The 14,820-nt window shown below is 35.9% G+C and overlaps 1 protein-coding gene across 1 annotated transcript in view; it reads left to right on the top strand.

Moving 5' to 3' along the window:
* The window catches only part of MEGF9 (multiple EGF like domains 9), a 94,899-nt gene that overhangs the window by 59,825 nt on the left and 20,254 nt on the right, over window positions 1-14,820 (top strand). Inside the window, exon 3 of the mRNA XM_037059159.1 lies at window positions 13,869-14,008. Coding sequence (XP_036915054.1) covers window positions 13,869-14,008 — 140 coding nt within the window. The remainder of the gene's footprint in view (window positions 1-13,868; window positions 14,009-14,820) is intronic.

Below are 14,820 nucleotides of genomic sequence, written 5' to 3'. Positions count from 1 at the left end.
GACATTAATATAAAAATTAAAGGATAAATTCTATAGTTAAGTTAATATATCGTAGCACTTAATTTTTAGTTTTGATGACTACACCATAGTTATATGAGAAATTAACAGAGGAAGTTGGGTGAATGATATACAACTATCTGTACTATCTTTACAATTTTAAATCTAGTATTATTTCAAAATAAAGAGTCAATAGAGTTATTATTTGGAGTGGCTAGTCAAGGGAGTATGGATAATATCACTATCTTATTATGATGACAAAGTTGTTTCTGGTGATAGTTCTTAGCCTTAGGTCTGGAAGAGGAATCAGGATAAAGAAATAAACTTACTCCACTGGCGTAAATATCTGCCATTTTAGATGTATGGCATTATGGTTAGAATATTTGATGAAATTCATAGCCTACTTTAACATTTTAAATATCTTTTCTCTCTCAAGTTTTAAAAGAAGAGCTTCTGAAGCTTATGTTAGACTTAGGCTGAAATAGAAGGATGCTTGTTGTCACAAAGAAGGCTTTGTCTTCTTCTGTGTCCCTTGAAAGAAAATTAAATCAGCATAACTTTTTCCATCTCAGATTTTTTTCATGGCAATGTTTCAAGGGTGGGGGGAGAAATAGAGGATTATATATCCTTTTTCTCTTTGGATTTGATTTTCATTCAAAATATGTAAATTTTTTAATCCCAGAGAGAGAATTGGATTTGAAGTTTTTCTAGATTCCTATGAAAAGGTACAGAGTGCTTCGGCCATGATTATTTTGCCATTCAAAGTATATAGGACTAGGTTTAAAACTGTTAATTTCGTTATTTTGGTTCTTTATATATTAAGTGAATTGTCTGGTATTATTTATCCCATGTGTTTCAATAATTAGGTTTTTTCAGGCTTGTTCCTGTGTTTGTAAATTCAGTAGTTTTCCAGGAAAGGTTAATAACTAATTACAAAGTCATTAACAATTATTAGTATTCTTTTCTCTTGTATGTTTTCTGATTTGATTTTAACAACTCCATGAGGTAGATAAGGATGATGATCTATCAAATTACAGATGAGAAGTAATAATCAAAAGGTTACATGATGGGCCCACTTAATAGATATTGGATATCTATTTAATATCAGGGTGAGAGAGTCAATTCTAGTTCTTCTGAAATGATATTCCATGTTCTTTCTGTTACATTAAACTCCCACGGTTTTTAGTTCTGGGTTAGTATATGCTCCTGTACTTGATGTCAGGAGTTCTTAACCTAACAAGAGAGAAGCACATAAAATGTAATGGTGAATATGTACATATTTTTGTGGAGATGGTCTATAACACATAATAACATTCAGTAGATTCTTGTAGAGATCTGAGATACCATCAAGTTTAAGAAGTTTTATTTTAAATGCTGTGGAGGAAAGACAGAGACATCCTTCTCACACTGCCCAAAATAGTAACATTGGCTTACAGGATCAATAATAGAATCCCTTCTCTCTCTTCTGCCAGTTGCTAGCCCATACACTGTGATTCTTTAAGTTTTAGTTTTGCTAGTTTTCAATTGATTTTTAAAGAATTCTACAACTGAAAAGAATGTCGAGTAAAACAGATATTATAGGTATTTGAAAAACGTTTTTGCAGAGAAATATATTTGCTTTCTCGACCAAACTGTTTATCTAAGGAAGCTGCACAATGCAGGAGAGGCAGCAGGAGGAAGTAAGGAAATTAATAAATACTGTTAAGCTTCTATGCTTGATGTTTTAAACATTTAACCTCTCTGACTTCTCAGAACAGTTTAGCTGTCTTGTTCTTAGCAGCTGAGTTAGCAATACAGCATAACTAATAAGTAATGGAGCTTAGATTCGAGCCCAGGTCTATCTGACTCCAAGACTTTCTCCGCTGTACCCTGAAATAGAATTATCAAGCTTAGATATGGCAGTATGAGTCTCAAGTAAGCACAGGTCTGGGTGTGGGTGATCATGATTCATCCACTGGGAACTGGCCCATGGAAACATAAATCTAGAAGTCAGATCTAGGCTACAAGGAAAACAGATATTGCATAGAAGAAGGCAACATGAAGTAATGAGAGTATCCATAGAGAATCATTTGAAAAGCAGAAATTAGGACACTATGAGTATCAAAACTAAGTCTGCCTGACTTGCTGGGGCTCAAATGGCAGACATTTGACATGTGACAGAGTTGAGAGCAAGGGTCATGGACCTAGCCATTGGGTGGGAAGTAGAAAGGCAGAGCAACTGGGACCAGGAGCCAGGCATCAAGAAACTAGGGGCAATGGCTGTAGTTCAGCCATTGAGAATTTAGGGGACTGAGGTCAAAGGAATCAGTAGCAAATGGGGCTTAATGACAGACAGATTACTGAGGTTGATTGCATTAAATACCCCTTCTTAGGTCAGAAATGATACCAAGTTAAGGGTTTAGCAAAAGTCCCAGAGGTGGAAATTAAGCACCTTTATCAATCAAGGCTAGGAGTATAAAAAGTAGAGAATGAAATAAACACAATAATATTTTCAAAGTTAATTTAGTGCAATGGTTCTCCAAGCAAGGTGCTTAGACTAGTATCAGCACAACCTGGGAACTGGTTAGGTAGATAGTTGGGCCCAACTCCAGACCCACTGACTCAGAAATTCTGGGATAGGGCTCAGAAATCAGTGTCATAGCAAGCCCTTCAGATGATTCTGATGCATGCTAGTTTGTGGGGTTTGTTCAGGGACAATAGATAAATAGAACAACAACAAAAAAGCCCAGAAAAAAACCAAACCATGTTCATAAAGACATCTGACATATGGAGAGGAGGTACTAAAGCTTAAGGATAAAAGAATGAACTTTTCAGTGAATTGTACAAGATAGAGCTTTGGTTATCTATAAAGAAGAAAATGAGATTGAACCGCTAACATATCATATAAAAATAAAATTTGGATGGATTAAATACCTAAATATGAAAAGCAAAACATACAAGCTTTTAGGAAACATCTTACTGACCTTGAATTGGGGGAGGATTTCTTCAACAATAGTTAGTATTAATGTGATAGCAATACTTACATGGTTTTTATTATGTGTCAGGCATTGTTGTACATGCTTAGCATTAACACATATTAACACATGTTAACTAATCTTCACAACAAATCTCTGAGAGAGATACTGTTACTTTCTCTATTTCACACATGAGCAAACTGAGGCATAAAGGGTTTGTAAAATTTCCTTAAGGTCATGTGGCCTGTAAGTCATGAAGACAGAATTCGAATGCAGGTAATAGAGTTCCAGAGTTCCTATCTTAACACTTTGCTAATCTATAAAACTTTTTAAAAGAGTGCAAAGAAAAGCCACAAACTGAGGGAAGATAATTCTAGCACATTAAACTGACAAAGATTGCTTTTCCGGGAATACATAAAGAATGTACACAAATCAATGTCAAAAATACTTGGTTGCCCAGCAAAGGAAATCATCAACAAAATAAAAAAACAACCCACTGATACATCTGATAAGGAGTTAATATCCAAAATTTATAAAGAACTTACAAAAGTCAACAGCAAAAACCCAACAACCCAATTAAAAAACGAGCCAAGGACCCGAATACACGTTTCTCTGAATAGGACATACAGGTGGCCAATAGGCTTATGAAAAGATGCTTGATGTCACTAATCATCAGAGAAATGCAAATTAAAACCACACTGAGATATCATCTCACATCTGTCAGAGTGGCTATCATCAATAAATCAACAAATAACTAGTGCTGGCTGAGGATGTGGAGAAAGGGGAACCCTTTTGCACTGTTGGGAATACAGATCGGTACAGCCACTGTGGAAAGTGTGGAGGTAACTCAAAAGATGAAAAATGTATTTGCCTTTCAACCTAGCTCTCCCACTTCCTGGAATACATATGATGGAACCCAAACCACTAATTCAAAAGAACATAAGTACCCCTATGTTCATTGCAGCATTATTTACAGTCACCAAGATATGGAAGCAGCCCAAGTGTCCATCAGTGGATGAGTGGATAAAACAACTGTGGGACATTTACACAATGGACTACTATTCAGCTTTAAAAAAGAAGAAAATTTTACCCTTTGTGACAGTATGGATGGACCTGGTGAACATTATGCTAAGTGAAATAAGCCAGTCAGAGTAAGACAAATACCATATGACTTCACTGCTATGTGGAATCTAATGAACAAACTGAACTAACAAGGAAAATGGGACAGACTCATAGATGGAAAAATGGGATGACAGCTAAGGGGGTCAGGTTAGGGGGTGGGGAGATCGAGCAAAAAGGAAAAAGGACTCATGGACATGGACAACAATGTGGTGACTGTGGGGGAAGGGGGATATAAAGGGACTAAATGGTAATGGAAAAAATACAATAAAGATGAAATAAAAAATATTTGAGCAGACTCTGCATGAAAGAGGAAGTTCAGAGAGCCAATAAACACAAAACCATGTTCCATCTCATTAATTATCAGTGGAATGGAATTTAAAACCACCATTCAATACCACTTCAAGCTGCCAGATTGGCAAAAATTTTTAAAGCTGATGCTATCAAGTGTTGGTGAGGATATAGAGCAATGATACCATTATTCCATTGGTAATATAAGTGCAAATTTTTACTGTTGCTTTGGAAAACAGTTAGGCATTGCTTAGTGAAGTTGATTATGCACAAACTCTATTACCTACCAGTTCCATTCCTTGATATGTACCCTAGAGGAAAGAATGCTCATGTGTACTGGAAGACATTCACAAGAATGATCACAGAAGCATTATCCATAATACCAAGTGAAAACAGCCTATATGTCTAGAAGAATGAATAAGTAAATAGGGTTATTTTCATGCAATGAAATATAATGCAGCAGTAAAAAAATGAATAAAGTCAAAGAAAACAATGATTTTTATTAATATAAAGTTTAAGAGCAGGCAGAAATATATGATTTTTAAAAATACATAGAGATGGTAAAACTCTTAAGTTAAAGAATGATTAGTAATTGGGAGGAAAAATATGGGGAATTAGAAGCAAAATTGGTAGATACAAAATAGACAGGGGGAGGTTAAGAATAGTATAGGAAATGGAGAAGCCAAAGAATTTGTGTGTACGACCCATGGAGGGGGAATGCTGGTGGAAGGTCGGTGCAGGGTGGGTGGAGGGGGAGAAAAGGGAGGAAAACATGGGACAACTCTAATAGCATAAAAAATAAAATATACTTAGAAAAGGCAAGGGAGAGATGTGGGTTTGAAGGGGGTGGGGGGAGGGGGAGGGAGAAAATATGGACAACTGTAATTGAACAACAATAAAATAATTTAAATAAAAAACAAAACAAAAGAATGATGAATACTTGTTTTGGGGCTAAGAAAAGGGGATGCAGTTGAGGAGGACCACTCAAGGGGCTTTAAATGCCTTGCTGGTGGGTATCAAAATGTTGAGTTCAATTCTTCCACCTCCTACCCTCCCCAGGCCCCCTCAACTGTCATTGAGCAAAAAGGAAAAAGGACTCCAGGACTACAGTGTGGTGATTGTGGGGGTGGGGTGGGAGGGGAGGGCGGTATAAGGGGACTAAATGGTAATGGAAAAAATACAATAAAATAATTAAAAAATAAAAACCCAAAGTGTTCAGTTTATTTTTCTTTGAATTATATCATCTCTAAAATTGTCTACTTCTGAATGAATGATATTTTTCATAATTAAAAAATGAAGACATAAAAAGCTATGCAATGATATATCAATAAAGCTGGTGGGGGTGGGGGAAAGCTTTGCAAGGAAACTGGCTGGAATATAGGGCATTTGCAAGCAGTGCTAGATACTGGTGGGAAACTGGAGTTCCCAGATCTTAGGTTTGTACTGAGATCAGAAGCAATGTCTCATATCTTTGGCAATTATTTTAGAATCCAATTCATCAGAGGAGATATCTAAATGAGCAACTGTTGAGCCAGGAGAATATTAACATAGGAAGCTTCATCTAGAAGTGTTGCAAATCTATTCAGATGAGCACATTAAATCCTGGTTTAATGTGCTTTCATTAAGTACATAGAGGTAATCTATAACATATGAGAGAGATAAAAAAAACATTGTACAAGTAGGCAGAAGATCTAATTCTGATTACCCTCTGCTTGTGTGACCCTAAAAATTGAGTCTCTTTACATTGCTGAAACTTTACCAGTTGGGGAAATTGAGAATATTAATATTTTACTAATATTGAGCTGCTAATATTTGGAAGACAAATATGTAATTTTAGTTATTTTTCACAATATTTTGAAATGCAGTATTCTTATGTTTCAGATGTGAAAATCTGCATAGTAGTCAAACAGCTAGAAAGTTACAAAGCTGAGACTAATGAATGTCATAGAGTTATTATAAGGATTAAATTAAGTAATGCTTGTATAAAAACTGTATAAAAACTGTGCTCTGTATTTTCTTTATAGCTCCATAGTAGAAACTCTATAAATGTTGGTACTACCTTCTGACCATTCTGCCCCCTAAAGGTTCAGAACTCAAAGGCTTAGGACTTGGGTTTACATGACTTGGTCCCCAGCACTTGTCAATATCAACACTTTGAATTAAACAGGTTTGGGTTTGCTCTTCTGGAAACTAAGCCACCACTTATGCTGTCATTTCTGTGAGAAAATTAGTTCTAAATTCTAGGCACTACAAGTTAATTTGTGTAACACATCATGTACACAAGGCAAGTATTAATAATTACCCGTTCACTGAGTAAACCTTTCACAGTGGTGAAAGGTGAAAGAATAAAAATGTTAACATATTTGAGGAGCATCTTCTTTTTAAGAAGATGATACTGGGACTTCATGCTTTTTCTCTTTTCTGAATGAACTTTTGAAATGCAGAAATCTCCAATCAAATAATGGAGTAATTATGTGGGTTTGAGAATTCTTATGGCTGTATTTCTTCCATTAAAAAAAAAGTTAAGGAAGTAAGAAATAACTTTCCTAGTTGAATTAACTTAGTCTTCCCAAGTTGTGGCTTGGGAAATACGACACTTTTTATTTTTTTGCCAGTAAGTTTTACCTCTGACTTTTTAAATAAACATTTAAATTTGATGTTGGTAAGATCAGCTATGAAAGAATATTTTTGTACTTAGGCAATACCCTTCTGGAGTATTAAAAATTTCTGTCTGAATATGGATTTCCTCTAAACATATTTTAGACTATTTGCTCTAAAAAATACAAGGAATGTTTGTCATAATGGCCCAATGTTTCCAACAATAAAGCTATCTTTTCTTTCCCTCCAGAAATGGAGCTTTGCTCATTGCATAATGGCCTTCTCCATGATTGTAGAAAGATAGAGGAACACTAAATGTGGGTGGTGTTTTGTGAAAATGCTTAATTATTGAGTTTATTTCATAATAAAATAGGAGAAACTATTTTTAATTAACTTTATAGTACTATGACACAAATGTGAAATTAAGAATTATTAATAACATTCATTTTGTTTATTTTCCCATGTAAAGGGGTTTTCTGGTCAGAAAACCTTTTTCTAGTTGTCTTTTTAAAAGATTTTATTTATTTATTTTTAGAGAGAGGGTAAGGGAGGTGGGAAGAGAAGTAGAGAAACATCAGTGTGAGAGAGAAATGTCCATCGGTTGTCTCTCAGATGCTCCCCAACCGGGACTGAATGCACAACCCTGGCTTGTGCCCAGACCGGGAATCGAACCAGCAATCTTTCACTTTTTTAGGATGACGTCCGGCCAACTGAGCCACACTGGTCAGAGCTCTAGCTGTCTTTCAATATTATTTTTAAATTACTAAGAGGATATATTATCCACAATTTACTGGTAGTTTCAAACTATATTTTAAATCTTTTCCTAAATGAAATTGTTTTTAGTTATTAATAAAAGAATAAGAAAAAATTGATACATTTAATTATCTATTTTTTCTGTTTCTTGTTCTTTCCATGTCAGACTGCCAACAGGTAAATTATCTGAGGAAGGAGAAAGAAGGAAAAGCAAGACTTCTGAATAAATTAATTTCTCCTAATTATAACTGTATCTTTGGTTACTCTGTGAGTGCTTGAGTTAAAATTGACAACATGATATCTAAAGGTCTGCCATATACACACTTCGTAGCTTGTAAATCTTAGAAAGAAAATAAACGGTGTTTTGATATGACATGACAAGACATTTGACAATTTAGGGAAAAAGTTAAATCAATTAGCAAGTTGGTGTAAGAGCACATTAGGTCTTGCTGGCACCAGTTCTTCCTAATGTAGGATTTTGCTGATCCTTTCCTTTTCTTATTTTTTTTTTATCCTCACCGGAGGACATGTTTACTGATTTTTAGAGAGAGTGGAAGGGAGGGAGAGACAGAGAGAAACATCGATGTGAGAAACCTCGATTGCTTGCCCGCACGCCCTGACTAGGGGACTGAACCTGTGATCTGCTGGTGGACAGGAGGACGCTCAACTAGCTGGGCCACCCAGCCAGGGCTCCTTTCTCGACTTTGAAGTATCTCTTTAAAAATCTTTCTACCCTTTGTTCATGATGTACTTTCTTCTCCTAGCCACGTTTTTGTTCCATCCAGTAATTACCCCATAAATTCTTGCCATTTTTCTAGGTTTGGTAACAGAATTTGAAAAGTAAATAACTTAGTCTTGTCTTTTTTTGCCTAATAGGCATTCTAAGCCATTTTTCTTACAATTCTTAGAGAAAACTCAGGCTCTCGTATTGTTGTCATTATCTCTGTATTTCTTTCATTTTTGAGTACGGAGTATGTGCCAGACACTGCTAAGTACCTTGCAGAGTTTGGTATAATTGTTTTCATTTTACAAATGAAAATACTGGGTCCAAGATAGAATATATACTTGATCCAGCTAGTTACTAGCAGAGCTGGAATTTGAACTGTCTCTCTCTGTCTCCTCAGGCTATGAATTTTCCATAGACCCTGATACCTCCCTTCCTGTGTTCCACCCTTCCCACCCTAGTCAGTGTGATTATAAAATAATGGAAAATCTGAAGACTCTCCACCCACCCATCTTAAACAAAACAGAACCTTTAAAAGGACATTTTGGTTAGTACTTATATGACATAAATATGTACTCCATCTTGAGATAGCCATTGAATTTCCTTTTGAAATATTAATAACTTTATGTCAGAAGTGTATTGCTTATTTACATTTTAAGGAATAATTTTTAAGTGTTCAAACCTTGTAACAGTTGCTCATACCTATGAGTGTGATAAAGACAGTCTCTAAGCACTGATACTATAAGAAAACCTGAGAATTCCATACAGGATAGTTCAAGATAACTGTAGTATATGCTTAGTTATACTTAGCGCAGCTTAGTTCCACAAGGCTTGTGCTTCCTCTTAATGAATTCTATATTCTTCTTTTCTGATATAATTTTCCATATGATGTTAGTACTTCACTACCAGCTAAGTCATATCTATAAAGAGTGACACCAGATGAGCAATTCTGTCTTAACTTCTCTGTTAGTTTGTCTCCGTGGTATAGATTTCAGACTTCTATTCAAAATCCAGTTCTTTGCACTTACTCTCTAGATATAAAGATGTGAGTCTTTGGTTCTTTCACTCAGACTTATGGATAAGCATAAGCCTTTTGTTAACAGGCCTATTTTTTTTCTCTCTGCATTTATATCACTGACCTTTGCTTCAAAAAGCATTCAGTGGTCTCTAACAGGAAGACTGTGAAAGGGGGTGTTGTAAAGACTTTATTCTATAAAAGAAGTCACACAGGGAAAGCTTTATATTTGCTGAGTGATTTAATTCTTTTTTTTAATTTAATTCTTATACATGCAGAGCTTGGCCATGGTAACACTGTGGAAAACCCTGCTAGTGCAGCCTGACAGCTAAACTTCCCTACTCCATTCGGTGTATTTTTTACAAAGAGAGAAAAGAGCGTTTCCTTTCCTGTTGTTTTAAAATCTACCCAGGAAAAGCAAAGCATGGTGTCTAGAGTAGTCAATTGCTGTATCATAAGATTCATAAACATCATGGATTATTCATAAAAATCATCAACTAAGGGGCATATACTCCAGGGAGAAAAATGCCTGCTTTAATCAGTCTTCTGATTTAAGAATTATGAGGCAAGTCCACTTACAAGATTAGCATCTGTGCCCTGGCTGCATGGCTCAGTTGGTTGGAGTGTCATCCTGTATACCAAAAGGTTGCGGGTTTGATCCCTGGTCAGGGCACATACCTAGATTGTGGGTTCGATTCCTGGTTGGGGTGCGTACAGAAGGCAACCAATCAATGTTTCTGTCTCCCTCTCTTCCTTCCTCTCACTCTAAAGATTAATAAAAGCATATCCTCAGGTGAGGACTGAAATTAAAAAGAATAGCATCTACTTTGAGAACACTGACTATATATTATTAATATATTAAGAATTAACTATAACATTAATTATTGATGTTATATTATTAGGTATTCTAAGATAATACTGTTTTCTCATATGTGGTGGGTTGGGCAAACACTTTAATTTAAAATAACTTTTTCTTCTGTATACTGAGTAAATAATCTAATGTCTGTAGAGCAATGAGAAGCAAGCATATTCTAGTTAACATTTTAAAAGCTTTGAAAACTGGCTCTAGAAATGATGTTAGCCATTCTCTGAAAGGTACATTATATCCTTTATAATTTTCTGACAGTATAGCAAGATTGCAAGACTTAAATTGATTGATTCCTTCTTGTGAATCATAAGATATTCCTGAACTTCATATTTAATGAATACTGATTTACTTTAACAGATCTTCAAGTACCTTGAGATATTCTTGTGTGAGACTATATACGTGTATTTGGGTATATTTTTTCTTTTCTTTTTAATTTTTTGTGAAGTTACTTAAGAGATATGGTTGGTAATAGAAATTTCTGTCATATTTAAAAAACAATACTCATCTTCTATACTAAGTACAGATTTTAATTAAAGGTTAAGAATCAAAATAGTTGGGTTTGCATCTTCTGAGAAACTTGCACTTTGCTAGGCTGCAACTTCTCTTCAAGCAGTAAGACCCCTTAGCTTTAGTCACGCAAGACCTACAATTTACTGGCAGCGAGAAAAGAGATGGGGGTTTATTTTGTGCAGGGCAGAAACAGCTCACTGGGATAAGAACCTAAGTATATGGTGAATTGTGGTACTTACAATCTACATAACGAAGCTTGATACCCAAGTGGATGTCAAGTTGTTTGGCAGGTAAATTTCTTGTACAAATTTAGGGTCAAACTTAAGGAGGGGTGGTAGCATTGTATAATGGGAAAGTCTGGCTTTGTATGAGTAGTTACTAGATGTACACAATAATTTTAACCTTTATGAACTTCCTCAATAGTATGATAAGGATTATGACATTCACCTAACAGAGTTATTTTGAGGATGAGGGAGAATATGTACTTATTGACATAGTCCCTCAATAAATGATGGCTCATTGTTTTTTTTTTTTAAGATTTTATTTATTTATTTATCTTTTAGAGGGGAAGGAGAGAGGGAGAGAAACATCAATGTATGGTTGCCTTTTGTGCATCCCCTGCTGGTAGTTAGCCTGCAAGGAACTGGCCTGCAACCCAGGCATGTGCCCTGACCGGGAATCGAACTACGATTGTCTGGTTCGCAGGCCCGCGCTCAATCCACTGAGCTACACCAGCCAGGGTATGGCTCATTGTTTTTATCATCAACATAATCATCATCTTGCTTGCTTTCAGATGCTTCCATTTTACATTTTCTATAAAATTCTTTGTTAGTCAAGAAATTGAATAGCCCAGTACACTAGGCAGCTTTAAGATAGAAATACAGATTTTGATAGGTTACTTCTCAGAATACAAGGCTCTAAGATATGTTAAGTATTTACTCTTACATGAGCTTGGCTTTCTTTCTCTTCTGGATTGGTTTTGTTTGACGAAAGCCCTAAAAAATATTCCATGTAGAACTGTTCTTCTCCTTTTTGGCATACTCTGAGATATTGCAGAGAACCATGATAAATGAGAGAGAGAGAGAGAGAGAGAGAATAAACTTCAATTCCAGCTGCTCAAAGTACTTTTATAGTAATAGAAGGGAAAAGCCTTATTATTTTGCTCAGGGAATGCTGATGAACAGAGAACCATATCTTACATATTTTTTTAAAATCCTTACATTTGTATGGTACAAGTAAAATACACAGTTGAAAGTTGCTTTACTTCCATTTTTCAAAGTTCATTTCAATCCAAAGTTCCAATAACTCTTAAACTTAGAACTTCTATTTTTACTACAGAAATAGGAATACGGGGAGTAGTAGGGGATTCCTTTAACTGATGGTACGTGTAAGAGCTGTGTAAGTATTTAACAATTTGAGCTTGGGCTCCTGAACTAAAATGAACAACACCATAGAGGCTCATTATTAGGAGCTAAATCTCTAAATATATATATATATATTGAAAAGCAGTTCTACCTTAGATTATCTCCCATCCACAAGACTGATAACAAGATCTACTCAGATGAAGCCTAAAAATTTGAGGTGCAGAATGAGCATATAAAGAAGGGTTATACTATTGGAAAAAAGAGAAAGAACTAGCTTTTCTGAGAATCCTAGTGATTAGTTTAGCCCTTCATCTTTCTTTTTCCCTTCCAGTACTTAATTCTAAAACTCAGTTTGTATATTTATTGAGCATTTGTTTGTCAAGTATGAATTAACTGCTTACAGCAGACCAGGCACTATATGAGACTCTTAGGATGTTAAGGTGGCTAAGATATGGTTCCGGGACTCAGCAAACTTACCAAGTAAGATGTACGAAATGAAAATAGTTACAGTACAATATCCATAGGCTTGAGCAAATGTCTTGAGGATAATAAAAAATAACTGCAGGATACAGTCTTTGCCTCAGGTCTTCAACAAATTAACTAGAGAAATGAGTTACATATATGAAAGAATATAGAACAGACCATAATTAAGGTTAAAATTTATGGTGCAGAGAATGTGAAATTAGGAAGCCAAAAGATCACTTTAGACCACTCAGAGAAACCTTCCATAGACAAAGATGAACCTGAAAGGAAAATTTTTGAGAGGTGGAGGAAGAAAGACATTCTAAGAGAGATGTTTGTAGAGGAAATAATACCAAGTGAAATTTATCAGGGAGTGGTGATTTACGCAGGTTTGGGTGAGTGATCCAAAGGGTATATGGGGCAACAGAGGTTGGAAGTGGCCACAGAGGTTAAGTTTCACTGATTGGAAGGAGGTGATATCAGTGTCATGGACATCCAAGAAAAGAAAATAGGTTAGCAGGAAGAGATGGGGTACTAAATAAACTATTTTTCTTACTTTAGATTTTTAATCCTTTTGAGTTGGCAATTTAGAATTTTTATATGGGTTTAATCCAGAAAGTGATAGGTATCACCATTATAGTCATTTTATATAACTGTGAATTCCAGTTTTATTATCAGATATATATTAATATAGTTTTTACCTAAAGTAGAAAATTATATTGTTTCCAGCATCTAAATGGAAATTGGTTGACGCATTCATTAAGATTCTGGTCTTCATATTCTTCATGCAGAAGCTAAGTTGGGTGAGGGCATTTCACCTCCAGATTTGGGCCACGTGGGTGCTGACGGAACTGTGGAATGATTCGGAATGAGATGTGGCTGTAGCGCCAGTCCTATGCCCTGCTGCTCAATAAAGAAGGACTTCTAAGCATTGGGACTTATAGTTTCTCTCCATGGCTCCTTTATCATTTGTATTAAACTATCTGAGTTCAGAGGTTTAAACTGTCACAAATTATTAGTGTTAGTATCTGTGTTAATTGAATTTATATAGTCATGAAACTGTTTAATTTTTATTATATTAAGAATAAAAATCAGTACTTCTAGAATCTACTCAAAATAATTTCTACATTAAGAACATCATATGATGGAATGTTAGGCAACAAAACTTTCAGATTCATTTACTTTTGCTTATTGTCTTTGCTTTTATTTGCAGTTCTGGGAAATGCCAGTGTAAAGTGGGTGTCACCGGCTCTACATGTGATCGATGCCAAGATGGATATTATGGCTTTAGTAAGAGTGGCTGCCTACCCTGCCAGTGCAGTAATCGGTCTGCCAGTTGTGATGCCCTCACAGGTACACGTTTTCCTCACCTTTTTATGTAATTAGTCCGTTGTTCTTTTGATTTCGAGGTCCTTCATCTGTAGGTTGATTCTTTCCAGAGTTTATAAGGGTCTTTCTCCTCTCAGTGGGATGTAATGTTATAGCAAGTTAAACTCCTGCAACAACAACGTGAAAAATAAAACACGTCATGCATTAGAAAAATAATATTGGTTGGAGAGCTATGGAAACAAGGAGGATGATATGAACTAAAATTTCCAAAGGCTAGAACTCTTTCTAAGTGAGTTGATGATCATGGCCATTTCCTTTCCAGGGGACATTTGTTGTTTCTGGGCACAGGCTAAGGAGCAGGTTTAGCCCAAGCCAAAGAAATCCTCTTGAGAAAAGAGATACAAGAAGAGCTTTTGGCAGTCATTTGGGGCTGTAGGACGGATTGGAAACTAGAGGAGCCCTAAATGCAAGGCCTGTTTTCTCATAAGACCTTAGCTGACTGTGTAGGATGTGGAAGGCTGGCCTGAAAGGTAGAAAAAATCTCAGTCTTACGGTGCTTAGGGGACAAAAGTCTCTTTAGAGCCCTGGCCAGTGTGGATCAGTTGCTCAGAGTGTCGTTCTGTAGACTGAAAGGTTGCAGGTTCGATTCCTTGTCAGGGTACATGCCTAGGTTGCAGGTTTGGTCTCCAGTCAGGGTGCATGCAAGAGACAACAGATCAATGTTTCTCACATTGATTTTTCTCTCCCTTCCTTCCCCTCTCTCTAAAATCAATAAGGATGTCCTGGAGTAAGGATTAAAAAAACTCTTTAGAGAGGGCCTCCTACAACATACAGCC

This window comes from Sturnira hondurensis, unplaced genomic scaffold, assembly GCF_014824575.4.
Source record: "Sturnira hondurensis isolate 20B ecotype Veracruz unplaced genomic scaffold, ASM1482457v3 Scaffold0010448, whole genome shotgun sequence".
NCBI lineage: Eukaryota > Metazoa > Chordata > Mammalia > Chiroptera > Phyllostomidae > Sturnira > Sturnira hondurensis.
This window is presented reverse-complemented; position numbering and strand designations above follow the sequence as displayed.